Source organism: Vipera berus (genome assembly GCF_964194415.1).
Source record: "Vipera berus genome assembly, chromosome: 4".
In the NCBI taxonomy this organism is placed as follows: Eukaryota; Metazoa; Chordata; class Lepidosauria; order Squamata; family Viperidae; genus Vipera; species Vipera berus.
In genome coordinates this window covers 13,057,694-13,074,187 of record NC_138206.1, presented here as the reverse complement: position 1 = coordinate 13,074,187, position 16,494 = coordinate 13,057,694, and the positions used below count along the sequence as shown (strand labels likewise).

Below are 16,494 nucleotides of genomic sequence, written 5' to 3'. Positions count from 1 at the left end.
CAAGTGCATCCTGTCATAAAAATGTACAGTGTGCTACATTTCGAGGTTGCTCCATTCCATTAGGACTTTGTGTGACACTTGTATATCTATAACAGTGTTCCTCAATCTTAGCAGCTTGAGGATCTGTGGACTTTAATTCCCAGTACTCCCCAGCCAACATGGCTGGCTGGGGAACTCTGGGAATTGAAGTCCACACATCTTCAGGTTGCCAAGCAACGTTGATCTACAGACTTTGTATTATGCGCTCAGCAGTCTGCTTTCTCCGATTGTTTTGGATCTGCTGATATCATTGTAGTGCATTTTGTCAATGTACATTTCTCCTTCCTTCAACAGCAGACGTATTTATGACGGAACCTCAGCATTTTCTCAAGGTTCCAAATCTGCCATGTCCCCAACATTTTAAAACTGGACATTCTGCTTTCATTGTCATTCCAGATACAAAATTTAACAACCCCCACCCACCCCCTCAATTTCCAATGTAACTTCCTGGATTCATACTGTAATGTATTGGGCCTAGTTAACTTGAGCTGTACCACCTAGGGTTTGAATGCTGTGAGATTGCTTAAGCAGGAAGTTGGTAACGGTCACCAGCTCCTCAGACAGTCAGTCTCCAGGATAACCATTGGTTGGCTCTAGGGCGGTAATAGGTTGCTTTAAACCTATTGGCCGCTGCCTAGTGGCCAGAGTATAAATAGCTGCATTGCAGCCCTGGTTCTCAGTTCAGTTCCTGCATTTCAATAAAGCATGTTCCTGCCTGAACTCTCGCCTAGTCTCCTGCTTTCCAGCAAGAACCCAGTATACAATACATACATTTTTTCTCACAACTGGTAGAGAATATCCATCCATATCCATACAATATTGTTCTGCCATGCTGTTTTTCAAAATATCATACCAACTTGGAGTCTTTGCTTAATGCTTATGAGTCTCACGGCGGATATCAGAGAGACCATGTATTTTATACATCTGTTCTGAGGAACACATCAAAATGACCTGTAAGTTTCGGCAGCCTACATTTTTAAATTCAATGTGGATATGTATGTTTTAGAATGATCCTCTACAAGAATTTTCTGTCAAAGCACAAGATGAAAAAAAATCCTTCTGCCTACAATGTGAAAGGCAGACAGTTGACCGTTAATCTAATAAAATAGTCTGAAAGCAAGATTTTGTATTAAAAAGAAGATGAAAACTGCCATCTTTGGGTAAAAGCTTTGCAATTTCTAATGCACCATGTAGCAAATAAGACCTTTTTGGCTCCTGTTAGTCTGATGCCCTTTTCTAAGTGTATTCTTAATTCTATTATTAATTATTTCAGATCCCAAAAGAAACTTTAAAACCTCACAGGATACAAAGGTGGCAGGAAAACTGAACTGTTGATACCTAAAGAGGGAACATATAGAAGAGTTAGAAATATAGTTCCCATTTTTGTTTAATTTTGTGCAACCAAATTAAAATAATATAACACAGGAAACAGGAAAAAATATATAAAACATACGTATACTGGATTAAAGCATACATTCTTTCACAATTAATAAAAGACTCTTAATGTCAATATTCCTGTGGCAGGCCAACTTTGAGGCATATCATTTTTATAAAATATCCAGGATGATACTTCTTTCATAGAATTATAAACTTGTATTTGATAATGACACCTTTTTGTAAGATTTTAAATTTTATTAGGAGCTGTGGTGTGCAGTGGTTAGAATGCAGTATTGCAGGCTGACTCTGCCCACAGCCAGGAGTTCGATCCTGACCAGCTCAAGGTTGACTCAGCCTTCCATCCTTCCAATGTGCTGACACTGTAAATCACCCAGAGTGTGCTGTAAAGCACTATGGGGCGGTATATAAGTCTAACTGCTACTGCTATTGCTATTCAGAGGCTTCAAAGAGTGAGGGCAATCCCTTACTTTTCCCATCCTTATATTTCACTTCTCCCTAATTCTGCCCTTTGTTTTATTTTAACATTGCCAAACCTAAGACATATTTTACAAGGACCTACCTCTCTAGGTAAAGGTAAAGGTTCCCCCGCACATGTGTGCTAGTCGTTTCCGACTCTAGGGGCCAGTGCTCATCTCTGTTTCAAAGCCAAAGAGCCAGCGCTTGTCCGGGGATGTCTCTGGTCATGTGGCCGGCATGACTAGACGCCAAAGGCACACGGAACGCTGTTACCTTCCCACCATAATGGTCCCTATTTTTCTACTTGCCTTTTTTACGTGCTTTCGAACTGCTAGGTTGGCAGAAGCTGGGACGAGTAACAGGCACTCACTCTGTTACGCGGCACTTGGGATTTGACCCGCCAAACTGCCGACCATCTGATCGACAAGCTCAGCGTCCTAACCCACTGAGCCACCACGTCCCTCTCTAGAGAAAGCTCTAATGCTGAGAAAGGTGGAAGAAAGGAGAAGAGGATAACCAATATGTCCAAATCTCCCTCATGCAGATGTGGACTAACACTCTAGGACAAGGGGCTATTCTCTCTTATGGAAAAATGGAAAATCTAGTACGAGAGCTGGCAGATACTCTGCATTCCTAACACTTTTACAAATAGACCTTGAGTTAACAGCCCTAACTGAGCCTGGCAATGATAATAGTAGGCTGTGACATTCATAATACAGGTCACCATGTGACTGGATTCGCTTTTACAACCTATTCTGCAGCAGTCGTTAAATGAACATGGCAGTTGTAAAGCACCAGGTTCATTAAAAAAATCCATTGTTTGCTATGGGCTGGTTTTTTTTTGCCAGAAATCAGAATAATGCTGGTGTCTGACAAAACCATCACAAATCACGGTCACATGACCCTGAAGTGCTGCAAACAGCCGTAAAGGCAGTCCAGTTGTTGAGCACCGCAAATGGGGTCATGTGACCACAGGGGAGGGGGTGATGTTGGAACTTCAAAACTGGGTTGTTAAATCTCTTTGGGAGGATCTATCATAACTATGAACAATTGGTAAGCTATGCTAATCTAATGTTCTCTAGCTGCTTTTCTGTTCTTGCTGTTGTCCGTGCCAGTAAGTAGTTCGTGTCAGTCTCTTCAAAGCTCTCCAGCATTTTATTACAGCTTTTTTTGCTGCCAGGAACAGAGGTCCTATTAAGATTTTATCGTACAACTTGCAGAGATTGCCCATGAAAGGTTTTTAATAACACGAATAAGTGCGTTTGTTTGAATTCTGATCCCGTAGCATTCCTATTTTGGCAAATGAGTGAGACGTCAAATCTCATAATTTTTTAAGTGTTGGACTGGGTATAATGGGAGATGAATTCCAATACAACTCATGAGCACGAGCCTGGGGAGGGCTTAACTCAATTATCCCTCCTGGTTTGTACTAGTAGGAATCTGGTGAAGATCTCCAGAACTAATCAGCAAAGGATGACGTGTTGGACACAATCAGTAACAATGAAATTACAGAAAAGTACAGAGGTGTTTCAGAGAATGCCAACAATGTGATCATAGGTGTTCAAAACCACTTAAAGTTTGCCTCTTCCACCAGTAAGGCATTCAAAGATGAAGTTAAAATTCATCTAGATCCATCCTTCCATTTATTTGCTTGTTTTCTTAGATAGATATCCATTTTATGCCCAGAGTTCCAGAATGGCATTGATAGTACCGTCTTCTCAGAGAGCTGAGACATCTGGGACATAAGACTGAGCTGAGATAAAAGGCGTAGCTTAAGGTTACTCAAATAGTTGTTAGGACATGGGTAGAAGGTTAGTAAGCCTGCGTTCAAGATCTGAGAGCTATTGTGGGATGGGGTGAGCTTCTGTCCTTCGCTCCAGCTCCTGCTGGGGTCATGAAAGAAGCCCCCAACCGGGCATTCCCAGGGCAAAGCTGATGTCACTTTCAACCCAGAAGCACCTCGGTGCTTCTAACAAGAATGCAAAACTCAAAGACTTTCCATGGACTACATAGATTTGAAACTGTGTCTCTCCAAATTTAGCCTTAGTCAACACTCTAAATCAGTGTTTCTCAGGCTTAGCAACTTTAAGAGATCTGGATTCAACACTGAGGATTCTCCAGCCAGCATGTTCCTTCCAACTGTTTCAGAAAAAGCCTTTCATTGAAAATCTGTCTGGCTAAAGTATAATTCAGGATGTGATACACTACCAACCCATGTGCTTAATTTATGATTTGCAATATTGTGCTATCAAGGCAACTGCATTATTCATAAACTGGCTACATACTCAGCATATATTATACCTGGGGGATGTTCTTCCTGAGTAACCTCTTTCCCAGTGCCATTGATAATAATTTGAAAAATAATATATGGCATTCAACTTCAATATGGAAGAATCTAACTAGTTACTATCCTAGTCAATATTTATTATATGAAAAAATATAGAAAAATAAACTGGCCCAGTTGGGTTAGAAGAGTGAGAGAAGATTGGGTGAGAGAAGATTTAGCGAATCCTCATCAGGTTTTGGTAGAAATAACAATATCAAACCAAGAGCACCTGAGCATCAAAGACCCCACAGTTCATCCCTGAGCTTCTATTGATACAAGATTAAATAAAAATATTTTATATGAATAACCCCTCTTTTAAGTTACAAATAATAATGAGAAGACATTGTTTCGTAATTTTGCAAACGTATCTAATATCTGGAAAATAATTTTGATTTCAACAGACTCCTAAGACAGTTTGGGGGTATCCCCAAGTTTCCTCGGATAGGTAAAGTATTTTGAAATCTTCTGGGTTTGCACTTCTTCCTTGACTTTATAGTGCTCACTGAAATGTGATCGTGGGCTGGCGGGGTGAGTTAAATATAGCAAAGGAAAAAATAATGTGTTATCCTGATCGTTGGAAGGCATTGGGTCTTTAAAATTAGCAGTAGAGTGTTTTGAACCTGCTTGAGATGCCTAGGTGAAGCATGCTATTTCCAAGTTTTTATCCTGTTCCTTTCCTTAAAAACAGGCAGTCCTCGACTTACAGCCATTTGTTTAGTAACTGGTCAAAGCTACAACAGGACTGAAATAAGTGACTTATGATCATTTTTCACACTTACTGTAAGTCTGTTGCAGCATCCCTGAGGTCATGTGATCAAAATTTGGATGCCTGGCAACTGGCATGTATTTATGACTGTTGCAATGTCCAAGGGTCACAGGATCACCTTTTGCAAACTTCTGACAAGCAGTCAACGGGGAAGCCAGATTCACTTAACAACTGTGACACTAGCTTAACAACTGCAGCTTAACAATGGTGGTAAGAAAGGTCATAAAAGGTAAAGGTAAAGGTTCCCCCGCACATGCGTGCTAGTCGTTTCCAACTCTAGGGACCGGTGTTCATCTCCGTTTCAAAGCCGAAGAGCCAGCACTTGTCCGAGGACATCTCCGTGGTCATGTGGCTGGCATGACTAGACGCCAAAGGCGCATGGAACGCTGTTACCTTCCCACCGTAGAGGTCCCTATTTTTCTACTTGCATTTTTACATGCTTTTGAACTGCTAGGTTGGCAGAAGCTGGGACGAGTAACAGGCACTCAATTCTGTTACGTGGCACTCAGGATTCAACCCGCCAAACTGCCGACCTTCTGATCGACAAGCTCAGTGTCCTAACCCACTGAGCCACCGCGTCCCTTGTAAGAAAGGTCATAAGATGGGGCAAAAAGTCACTTGACAATTGTCTTGCTTAGGCATGGAAATTATGAGCTCTGTTGTGGCCGTTAGTCGAGGACTTCCTATATTTATGCACAACTCAAGGCAGCATACCTAATGTTTGTACCTCTGTTTTTCTCCACCACAACAACCTTGTGAGATAGGTTGATGAGAGGGAGAGGGAGAAAGAGAGGCAGAGGGAGGGAGACAAGGGCAGAGAAGGAGGAGGGACAGGGACAGACAAACCAACACACACACACACACACGTGTCCCCCAACCGGTTACACACTTATGCACACGGAATTAGAATGTCCCATCTCTCCAGTTAGAAGAGTTAATCAGTGGGACGACTTGCCTCCCGAAATTGTGGATGCGCCAACCCTAGAAAGTTTTAAGAAGAGATTGGGCAACCATGGAAACTAGTCAAGGAGAGAAGCAACCTAGAGCTAAGGAGAAACTTCCTGACAGTTAGAACAACTAACCAGTGGAACAACCTGCCTCCAGAAGCTGTGGGTGCTCCAACACTGGAAGTTTTTAACAAGAGACTGGACAGCCATTTGTCTGAGATGGTATAGGGTTTCCTGCCTTAGCAGGGGGTTGGACTAGATGACCTCCAAGGTCCCTTCCAACTTATTATTATTATTATTTGTCTGAAATGATATAGGGTTTCCTTCTTGAGCAGGAGGCTAGATTAGAAGACCTCCAAGGTCCCTTCCAGCTTTATTCTGACTGAAAATTCTGATTAATAAAGGAGAATACTTGACATGAGGGGTCCTGGCTGCTCTCCGAGCTCGCTTGTTTTCTTCCAGACGTTCCATTACCCAAACTAGGTAACACCGTCAGTGCCCTGATGTTGTTACCCAGTTTAGGTAATGAAACGTCTGCAAGAAAACAAGCGAGCTCGGAGAGCACCAAGGACCCCCCCCCCTCAAAGTTCTGACTGACTCCAAGGCGCTCTAAGAATCCATCTTCTCCCCCAGGCTGCCCAACAAGAAACTGGGCGGCTCCTGGCTGGGCAGGGCGAGCGCCGAGCCCGGCTGGTTGTTGGCCCTCGGCCAGCCGCAGCGCAAAGCAAAAAAGCCCGGCTGGCAGGGCTGAAGCCGAGGCGGAGGCCGGCCTTCACCTCCCGGCTCTGCCTCTTCTGAGGAAAGGGAAGAGCCGCGGCCAGGAACGCTGGTTGCGCATGGAGCCTCTCCGGCGCCGCAGACGGGCTTCTTCTGCCGTCTCCATGCCGACGCGGGAGCAGATCTTGGGAGAAGGGCGGGAAAAAAATAACAATAATTCCCGTATCCCTCCCGACCCGACCCGACCCGTTATTTCTGCCAGGTCCGCCCGGGAGGATCGTCTGAATGAACCCGAGCGGCGTTTCCCCGCTTTCTGATGAGGCCTCTCGACCGCCCACAGCCTGGCCGACCGCGGGTCCGACTCGCTTGGCTGACTTTGTGCCTGGCCGCCGAGTGGGCTCTGCAAAGTGAGTGCCTCGCCCGCCTCTCCCTTCCAGGCCCGGGTTGGGACCGTTTGGAGATTGGGGGGACGTGGGTGGCTGGGTGGTGGTGGGGGAAAGAAACACCCGTCGTAGTCGTAAGTCGAGGACGTAGTCTGGTTACACCTGGACGCTTGAACGGGTGTCGTTTCGCTCGCGCAGGGGAGAGGCGGCGAGGGGAAAGTTGGCGCCTGTTGCATTTCTGCCTGACGCGTCCTGGGAGCAAAGCCGTTGCCAACCAGATGGGGTTGTTTTGTTTTGGGGTTGCCTAATGACCACCACCTCAAAAAGATTGTAAAATCAAGTCAAGTCATACGACTGACCCATTTTTATGACTGTCGCAATTTGCAACCTTGATGGGCGGGCTCCATTAGAGTCGTAAGTCAGGAACTACCTGTAACCGCAGATCCGTCATCTGCTAATTGGACTTTCTTTTTACCCCCTTTCCTAATATTTATTTTATTTTTATTTTATTTTATGTTGGATTTCATTTGGTTTTGTTGTTTTATTGAAACACCCGTCGTAGTCGTAAGTCGAGGACGTAGTCTGGTTACACCTGGACGCTTTTGAACGGGTGTCGTTTCGCTCGCGCAGGGGATAGGCGGCGAGGGGAAAGTTGGCGCCTGTTGCATTTCTGCCTGACGCGTCCTGGGAGCAAAGCCGTTGCCAACCAGATGGGGTTGTTTTGTTTTGGGGTTGCCTAATGAACACCACCTCAAAAAGATTGTAAAATCAAGTCAAGTCATACGACTGACCCATTTTTATGACTGTCGCAATTTGCAACCTTGATGGGCGGGCTCCATTAGAGTCGTAAGTCAGGAACTACCTGTAACCGCAGATCCGTCATCTGCTAATTGGACTTTCTTTTTACCCCCTTTCCTAATATTTATTTTATTTTTATTTTATTTTATGTTGGATTTCATTTGGTTTTGTTGTTTTATTGAAACACCCGTTGTAGTCGTAAGTCGAGGACGTAGTCTGGTTACACCTGGACGCTTTTGAACGGGTGTCGTTTCGCTCGCGCAGGGGATAGGCGGCGAGGGGAAAGTTGGCGCCTGTTGCATTTCTGCCTGACGCGTCCTGGGAGCAAAGCCGTTGCCAACCAGATGGGGTTGTTTTGTTTTGGGGTTGCCTAATGAACACCACCTCAAAAAGATTGTAAAATCAAGTCAAGTCATACGACTGACCCATTTTTATGACTGTCGCAATTTGCAACCTTGATGGGCGGGCTCCATTAGAGTCGTAAGTCAGGAACTACCTGTAACCGCAGATCCGTCATCTGCTAATTGGACTTTCTTTTTACCCCCTTTCCTAATATTTATTTTATTTTTATTTTATTTTATGTTGGATTTCATTTGGTTTTGTTGTTTTATTGAAACACCCGTTGTAGTCGTAAGTCGAGGACGTAGTCTGGTTACACCTGGACGCTTGAATGGGTGTCATTTCGCTTGCGCAGGGGATAGGCGGCGAGGGGAAAGTTGGCGCCTGTTGCATTTCTGCCTGACGCGTCCTGGGAGCAAAGCTGTTGCCAACCAGATGGGGTTGTTTTGTTTTGGGGTTGTTGGGGTTTTTATTTTTTTGGAACAAGGTGTTAGTGGCCGTTTGGTTCTCCCCCCCCCTTCCCAGGTCCTTTTCCCTCCCTCCCTCCCAGCTGCTCAGTTGTTGGCATTTAAAACAACAAAGATGATCAGGGGACTGGAGGCTAAAACCGGTAAGGAAAGGTTGCTGGAATTGGGTATGTCTAGTTCAGGGGTCGATCAGAAGGTCGGCAGTTTGGCGGGTCGAATCCCGAGTGCCGCGTAACAGAGTGAGCGCCTGTTACTCGTCCCAGCTTCTGCCAACCTAGCAGTTCGAAAGCACGTAAAAAATGCAAGTAGAAAAATAGGGACCAGTACGCTGGGAAGGTAACAGCGTTCCGTGTGCCTTTGGCGTCCAGTCATGCCGGCCACATGACCACGGAGACGTCCTCGGACAAGCGCTGGCTCTTTGGCTTTGAAACGGAGATGAGCACCGGCCCCTAGAGTCGGAAACGACTAGCACGCATGTGCGGGGGAACCTTTACCTTTACCTTAGTTCAGGGGTAGGCAACCTTGGCTCTTTTATGACTCGTGGACTTCAACTCCCAGAATTCCTGAGCCAGCTGTGCTGGCTCAAGAATTCTGGGAGTTGAAGTCCACGAGTCATAAAAGAGCCAAGGTTGCCTACCCCTGGTCTAGTTTAATGAAGAGAAGGACGAGGGTGGGCAGACAGGATAGCCGTGCTCCAATATCTCAGGGGCTGCCACAAAGAAGAGGGAGTCAACCTCTTCTCCAAAGCGCCTGAAGGCAGGACGGGAAGCAATGGACGGAAACGAATGACCGCCGTTTTCGCCTAATGACCACCACCTCAAAAAGATTGTAAAATCAAGTCAAGTCATACGACTGACCCATTTTTATGACTGTCGCAATTTGCAACCTTGATGGGCGGGCTCCATTAGAGTCGTAAGTCAGGAACTACCTGTCACCACAGAGCCGTCATCTGCTAATTGGACTTTCTTTTTACCCCCTTTCCTAATATTTATTTTATTTTTATTTTATTTTATGTTGGATTTCGTTTGGTTTTGTTGTTTTATTGATTTGTGAGGCCGTCCAATCACTAATTTTCAACGTGCAAGCAGCTCTCAAAGACTGTGGCAATGAGCGGGTGAGAATGCCAATTTCTCTCAGTTATATTCTTGCTTCACCTTTTTTCCAATTTCTTCTTCCTCTCCCCCCCCCCCCCCATCCTTTTTTTTGTGTGGTAAGACATCAGGGTTTGTTGGACTGGGCAGTGTGCTGCACAGAATAGGACAGGGTTAGGGAACTTTGTCTCTTTTATGACTTGTGGACTTCAACTCCCAGAATTCCTCAGTCAGCGTGGTTGGTTTGGGAATTCTGGGTATTGAAGTCCACAAGAGCCAAGGTTGCCTACCCCTGGAATATAGGGCATATCTTTTATGTACTTGAATTTGGCATGGAAAGGAATACAATTCAGGGGCTCGTTTTTCATTTGTTTGCTCGAGTACAATAATCCAGAAAATGCAATATCCCATCTTGGAAGATTAGATTTCTGGCAGAAAATGGCCATTCGATACCCTGGATTCCCTTAACATGTGATTTGCTTAATGATCATCATACAAATGGTTGTAAAATTGAGTTAGGTCACATGTTGACCTGCTCAATGACTGCAGTGGCTTGAAAACAAATTTCTGGCCTCAGTTGCAGTTGTACTAAGTTGAGGACTCCTCATATCTGTTAATTGTTTTGGGTTGTCCATTCTTAGGGAAGTTGGGGCTAGCCAAGGGAATTAACAGAGATAAGCCAAACACACCTAAATGGCTATTTTTATGACAAATAAATTTACTTGATGCCTGGATGGAGAAGTGCAGATATAAATAACATGCTAAAATGTAGCAAAAAGTGGACAATAGCTCAGCGGTTCCCAGCCTTTGCAGCTTGGTAGCCCAGCTGGGGGGGGGGAAGGGAAACTGGGCTGTGTGAGTGGCAGGCTAGTGCGCATGCACATGCAGCTTGACGTTTGGAAGTTGAGCTGTGTATGTGCATGTCTGCCAGCCCACTGCTTGCGCAGGTTGAACTGCATGTGTGCATATGTGCCAGCCCACCACTCGCGCAGCCCGGTTCCAAATAGGCCACGGCCCAGTAGAGGCCACGGCCCGGAGGTTGGGGACCCCTGCAATAGCTGACAAAAATGTTTCAAAAAGCAGCACAGGTAAATAAATCCTTCTTTAGCAACTGCTTCGCTCAGCGACTATTTGCAATTACAACAGTGATGAACTTTATGATACAATCCTCGCACTTAACGGCTTTTGTGGGTCTGTTAAGCAAAGGAAAGCTGAAGCTGGGAGAGAATGTTTCAAGACAAGAGTAACGATTAGATTAATTTGATGTAATTATTGATTTTCCTGGTTTTTGGCGCTTGAATTTCCCTTTGTAAAGCGAAGTTATAAATCTAAATATTTTTTTTATTCTCATGACCTCCTTCAAATTTGCCCTTTTCCTTTGCTTTTTCCAAGAAAACATGGTCATTGTACCTCTGCATGAATAAATAGTAAGGCAGCATTGAAAATTAATATCTCTTGTGCTCAGTGCTTTTTTTGTAAAAGAAAAAGGTGCCGGAACTCACCCATGTCATACAACCCACCTTGCCTACCCTACAAGGTTCCATCCAAAAAAGGTGCCGGAACTCCATTCTGGGCATTCTATGACAAAAAAAGCCCTGCTTGTGCTAATATAAGAACTATCTGATGCTCTTGCCTTCTGTTTCCTCCTCTCCAGTCCAAATAACTGCCGCTTTTATATTGTTTTAAGAGCAGAGGCATAACTCAGGACTAATTTTCCCGGTCACTGACAGGATCAGTGCGGTGGGAAAGTAGGATTTAAGAGAGAGAGAGAGAAAATCTTTCCCTTCTCAAAAATCCATTTCTCCCTCTCTGAGGCCTTTGTCTTAACCCAGGGGTAGGCAACCTCGGCTCTTTTATGACTCATGGACTTCAAATATAATTAAAATATATAATTAATTATATATAATTATATATAATTATATATAATTATATATAATTAAAAAAAACAAAAACTCCCAGAATTCCTGAGTCAGCATAGCTGACTCAGGAATTCTGGGAGTTGAAGTCCATGAGTCATAAAAGAGCCGAGGTTGCCTACCCCTGTCTTAACCCATGCAAAGCAAAACGTCTTTTTCTGCACACATGCAAAACACGCAGAGCGATTGTTTCATGGAGAAAAATGTTGCAAAGAAAGAACTGCAGGTCATTAATGACCACTCTTCCCCTTTCCCAAAGGGCAAATGTCAGACCTGCCAGCACTTAAGCCTCTAATTAGAAAAGATCCTTACCTCCATTTATTGAGACGGGTATAAATTTTATTAGAAGGCAAGTGTATGGCACTAACACATAGCCAGAACTGAGAATTGTGCGCCAAAATCCCTAAGTTCAACTTTTCCCTCCCTTAACTGCCTCCCATCGCTGATCCCCCCCCCATGACCAATCAGGTCCAGTCAAGATGTTTTTAGAACGGGCACATTGGTTGGTATGCAGCCGCCTTCTTCTCCCAGCCAGGTGACCTTGCAGCAGCATCTTGGGGAGATAGAGCACTACTTTCGCTTCCCCCCCCCAGCATCCCTCCTCCCATCCGCCCTCCCCCAAAGTTCATGACAGACTGTCACTGCCTAATAGGGGAAGCACACAAGCAAGTGTAATGTGGCACCTGACAGCATCTCTGGGAGCATAGTTTGCAAGACAGGAAGTAAACAGGTAGTCCTTACTTAACGATCAATTGCTTAATGACCAGTTGAAGTTCTGACAGGCCTACCTAGGGGGCACTTATGACCTGGGTTTGAAGTTCCAATGGTCGGCCTGCCACCTCACAGTCACATGGCTGCACTTCACATAATTGGCAAAAACGTTGGCTGTTTGTAGTGTCCTGTGGTCACATGATCACGTTTTGCAACGGTTTGTTCTTTTGATGTGCAACCTTGCAGATTCACTGGCAGGCAAACAGGTCATTAAGGGAAAGCCTCTTTTGTCCCAAGACTTAGTCTAATAAATTGCTGTTCTCCAAAAATGCAGTGATTTCTAATTTAAATTCAAAACAGTGAGCCAACAAGAGAGTGAAACATCATGTTCTGACATATGGATTTATTTGTTCACGAGGCTGAAGATGCACTACTGGGGGGAAAAAAACCCCTCTACATAATTGTTTTCCTCCCATAGTTATTCCAACCTGCCCTCGTTTACCAGAAGCAACAGGATTTGGTGTCAGAAATCCACCATTTAGTACGCTCACAAAAATTAATTTACTTCTCTACCCAACCTTTCATATTCAGCCTCTCCTTCCAACAAACTGAAAGCAATATTAGTGAACTCATCTGCATAAAATAATCTTCTAATGGATAATAACCATGGGAGGCACCCGGTTCTCCCTCAAACTTTGTGTGTGAATCTTTCTAACTTCAGAGTTTTCTTCTTCTTGTCACACCAAGCCGGAGTCCTTTTGCTTGGTGTGCAGGCCCAATGAACCACACCCGAAAGGTGGAAAGGAGTAAGACTTTTATTGACAAATAAAAGGTTATCCAGACTCAGGTTCCAAAATGAGCATAGGCCTATGTTAAGTGGACCCCATTTTATACAATTTTGAAAAGCCCACATTACCCTGAACCAGTGACAGAAACACACATCATTATAAAACCAATCCTCAAAAACATCATGCGTACATTTCAGTAGCCGTAGCACAGGTAGTACCAGGTCACAATTCCTGGATTTAACCGAGCCAGTCCATGGTTTGAGCAACAGATGTCTGAAACTCCATTCCATTCCCATAACTTTTGTACACTACATTGAGCTCAGCTTTGCAACATGTCCCTGTAATTTTTTTATCCATAAAACAGGTAACCCTCCATTTACAAGAATTTGGTTAATGACCATTTGAAGCTACAATGGCAGTGAAAGTAATTATTTGCCACCGGTCCTGGCTTACGACTAGCACAGTCAAAGGGGAAAGCCAGATTCGCTTACCAACTGCATGTTTCACTTAGCAACTGCAGTGATTTGCTTAACAACCAGGGCAGAGAAGATTGTGCACGGCTTACTTAACCACTGCCTTCCTTAGCAATGTAAATTCTGGTCCCAACTGTGGTCACAAAAGGAGGATCACCTGTATGGAAGTGCTTTACCACTGACTTCTTCTAGAATGTTTTTTCCAACTATCTCAGTCAAGGCTACAGCCTTGAGATTTCCTAGGCTCCAGGACCAACTCTGCTTTGTCTCGCTAGATTCCAAAGAACTGATTAAGGTTGTTGGGGTGGTTTCCTTACTGGCAGTTTACATTGGCACCATTCTCTCATTCTTTGAGCAAACATTGCAGGCCTTTTCTTTTAAAAAGTTGTACAATGATCTTTCTAGTGCTGGACACAGCTAGGTTTTCCTGCTTTAGCAATAGGTTCCTATTACAGCAAGAATATCAGAATTAGAATAAAGCTGGAAGGGACCTTGGAGGTCTTCTAGTCCAGCCCCCCAGACAAGCAGGAGTCCCTATATCATTTCAGACAAGTGATTGCCCAGTCTCTTCTTAAAAGCCTCGAGTGATGAAGCACCCACAACATCTGAAGGCAAGCTGTTCCACTGGTTATTTATCCTCATTGTTAGGAAGTTTCTTATTTCCAGGTTGCTTCTCTCCTTGATCAGTTTCCATCCATTGTTTCTTGTCTTGCCTTCTGATGCTCTAGAAAATAAATTGATCCCCTCCTCCTTGTGGCAGCCTGTCAAAGGCTGGAATACTGCTATCATATCCCCCCCTAGTCCTAGATACTCACACATGTCTGTGTGTTTAGACAAGGTGTATGTGTATATGCTTATGTATATGTGTGTGTCTGTGTCTGTGTATATGTATATGTATATACATACGTATATATGTATACATGTATACACACACACACAAACACACACACACATACATATATATATATTAGAGATATAAGAATCTTCAAACTCTGGGATAAATAAAAACAGCTGTTTATTGTTAAGGAATAAAAACAATAAAACAACCATTCATAAAAAACAAAGTTAATGAGCCTTGGTGGAGCAGTGGGCTAATGCCTCCTTAAGTAACACCAGCTGCCTGCAATTAGTGCAGGTTCGCATCCCACCAGGCTCAAGGTTGACTCAGCCTTCCATCCTTCCGAGGTAGGTAAAATGAGGACCCAGATTGTTGGGGGCAATTAAGCTGACTTTGTAATGATGCTGCTGGGGTGTGTGTGAAAGCCCTAATAAGCAGGCATATGCATAGAATGAAGGCTACTGCTAAGCTTGTGAGCTGCCCTGAGTCTTCGGAGAAGGGCGGGATATAAATGGAATTAAAATAAATAAATAAATATCTACTGCCATCCGTCATCATCAGGCTGGTGGCTTATATGGTGGTTATATATATATATAACATATATATATATAAAACATATATATATATATGTGTGTGTGTGTGTGTGTGTGTGTGAGAGAGAGAGAGAGAGAGAAAGAGAGAGAAATATAGTTAGATGACAGATAGATAGATAGATAGATAGATCAAAGGGTATGTGTCTGTGTGTATAGGGTGTATATGTACTTTTACTGCTCTTTTTCAAAGAAAATTTGATTGGTAAACCTGTTTTTGTTGGATGTGACACGGGTATGAAAGAAGCTTTTCTTTGCCATGATTGCAGTTGTATAGCTGAGTGATTATCCCCTGATGTCAACGGCATTTCTATTATTTTTCTTTTGTTGGTTTTCACTCACATATTTGCCAACCAAAGTGACAGTTGTGAGATTGTGAGCAGCTATATAAATCAATACATTAAGTAAATAAAAAAAAATTGGACGTTATCTTTGAAGATGCTTCAGATGCCTACCCTAACATATTGAATTGTGGTAGGACCTTGCCCACTGCCTCAGCCCTTTCTTCCCGATAAGCCACAGGTATGATGATCCACCCTGTTTACTTGGTGACCCTTTATTTCCCCCCTTCCCTGTCAGGATCCAAATATCATCCTTCATGCTTATCCACATTAACATACACAAGCACAACTGCTCACCTCCAATCAGAATAACAGAATTGAAAGGGACCTCAGAGGTCTTCTAAGTCCAACCCCGTTCAAACAGGAGACCCTATACCATTTCAGACAAGTGGCTATCCAGTTTCTTTTTTAAAAGCCTCCAGCGATGAAGCACCTACCACTTCTGAAGGCCAGCTCTTCCACTAGTTAATTGTTCTCGATGATAGGAAATTCCTCCTTAATTCCAGGTTGCTTCTCTCCTTGATTAGTTTCCATCCGTTGCTTCTTGTCCTGCCTTCAGGTGCTTTGGAGAATAGCTTGACTCCCTCTTCTTTGGGGCAGCCCCTCAAATACTGCAGCACTGCCATCAGGTCACCCCTAGTCCCTTTTTTCATTAAAATGTTTCATTTCACTTGGTCCTGGAACATTTTGTTCCTGCTTTCATCCTTTCAACATCACCTTGAGGGACACCAAAGCATTTCTTACAGAGTTGCCGGGAGAAATTCTAGTTTCTCCTGAAACAAGAAGCAGGTGATGATGAGGAAATAACCTGGGATCTAAAATCACCAGTGGTTTAAAGTAGCCAGTAGTTGGGCAGAAGCTAGCTTTTGACAGTATCTTCTACTGTAGTATTTCTCAATCTGTGCAACTTTTAAGTTAGGGTGTCCGGGGAATTCTGAGAGTGGAAGTCCACCCATCTTAAAGTTGCTTAGACTGAAAAAAACCTGATACTAGGTCATCAAGGAAGCATCACAGACTAAATCCATAACAACTCTCAGAAAAAGATGACTACTATAAAACCTGACCTAATAAAGATGACGCGGTGGCTCAGTGGGTTATGACGCTGAGCTT

General features: G+C 43.8%; 1 protein-coding gene across 1 annotated transcript in view; it reads left to right on the top strand.

Annotated features, from left to right (window-relative positions):
* The first annotated feature begins 6,474 nt into the window (after positions 1 to 6,474).
* Positions 6,475 to 16,494, top strand: part of VSTM5 (V-set and transmembrane domain containing 5) — a 16,504-nt gene continuing 6,484 nt past the window's right edge. The window contains exon 1 of the mRNA XM_081326280.1: positions 6,475 to 7,056. Coding sequence (XP_081182406.1) covers positions 6,966 to 7,056 — 91 coding nt within the window. The 5' untranslated portion in view covers positions 6,475 to 6,965. The remainder of the gene's footprint in view (positions 7,057 to 16,494) is intronic.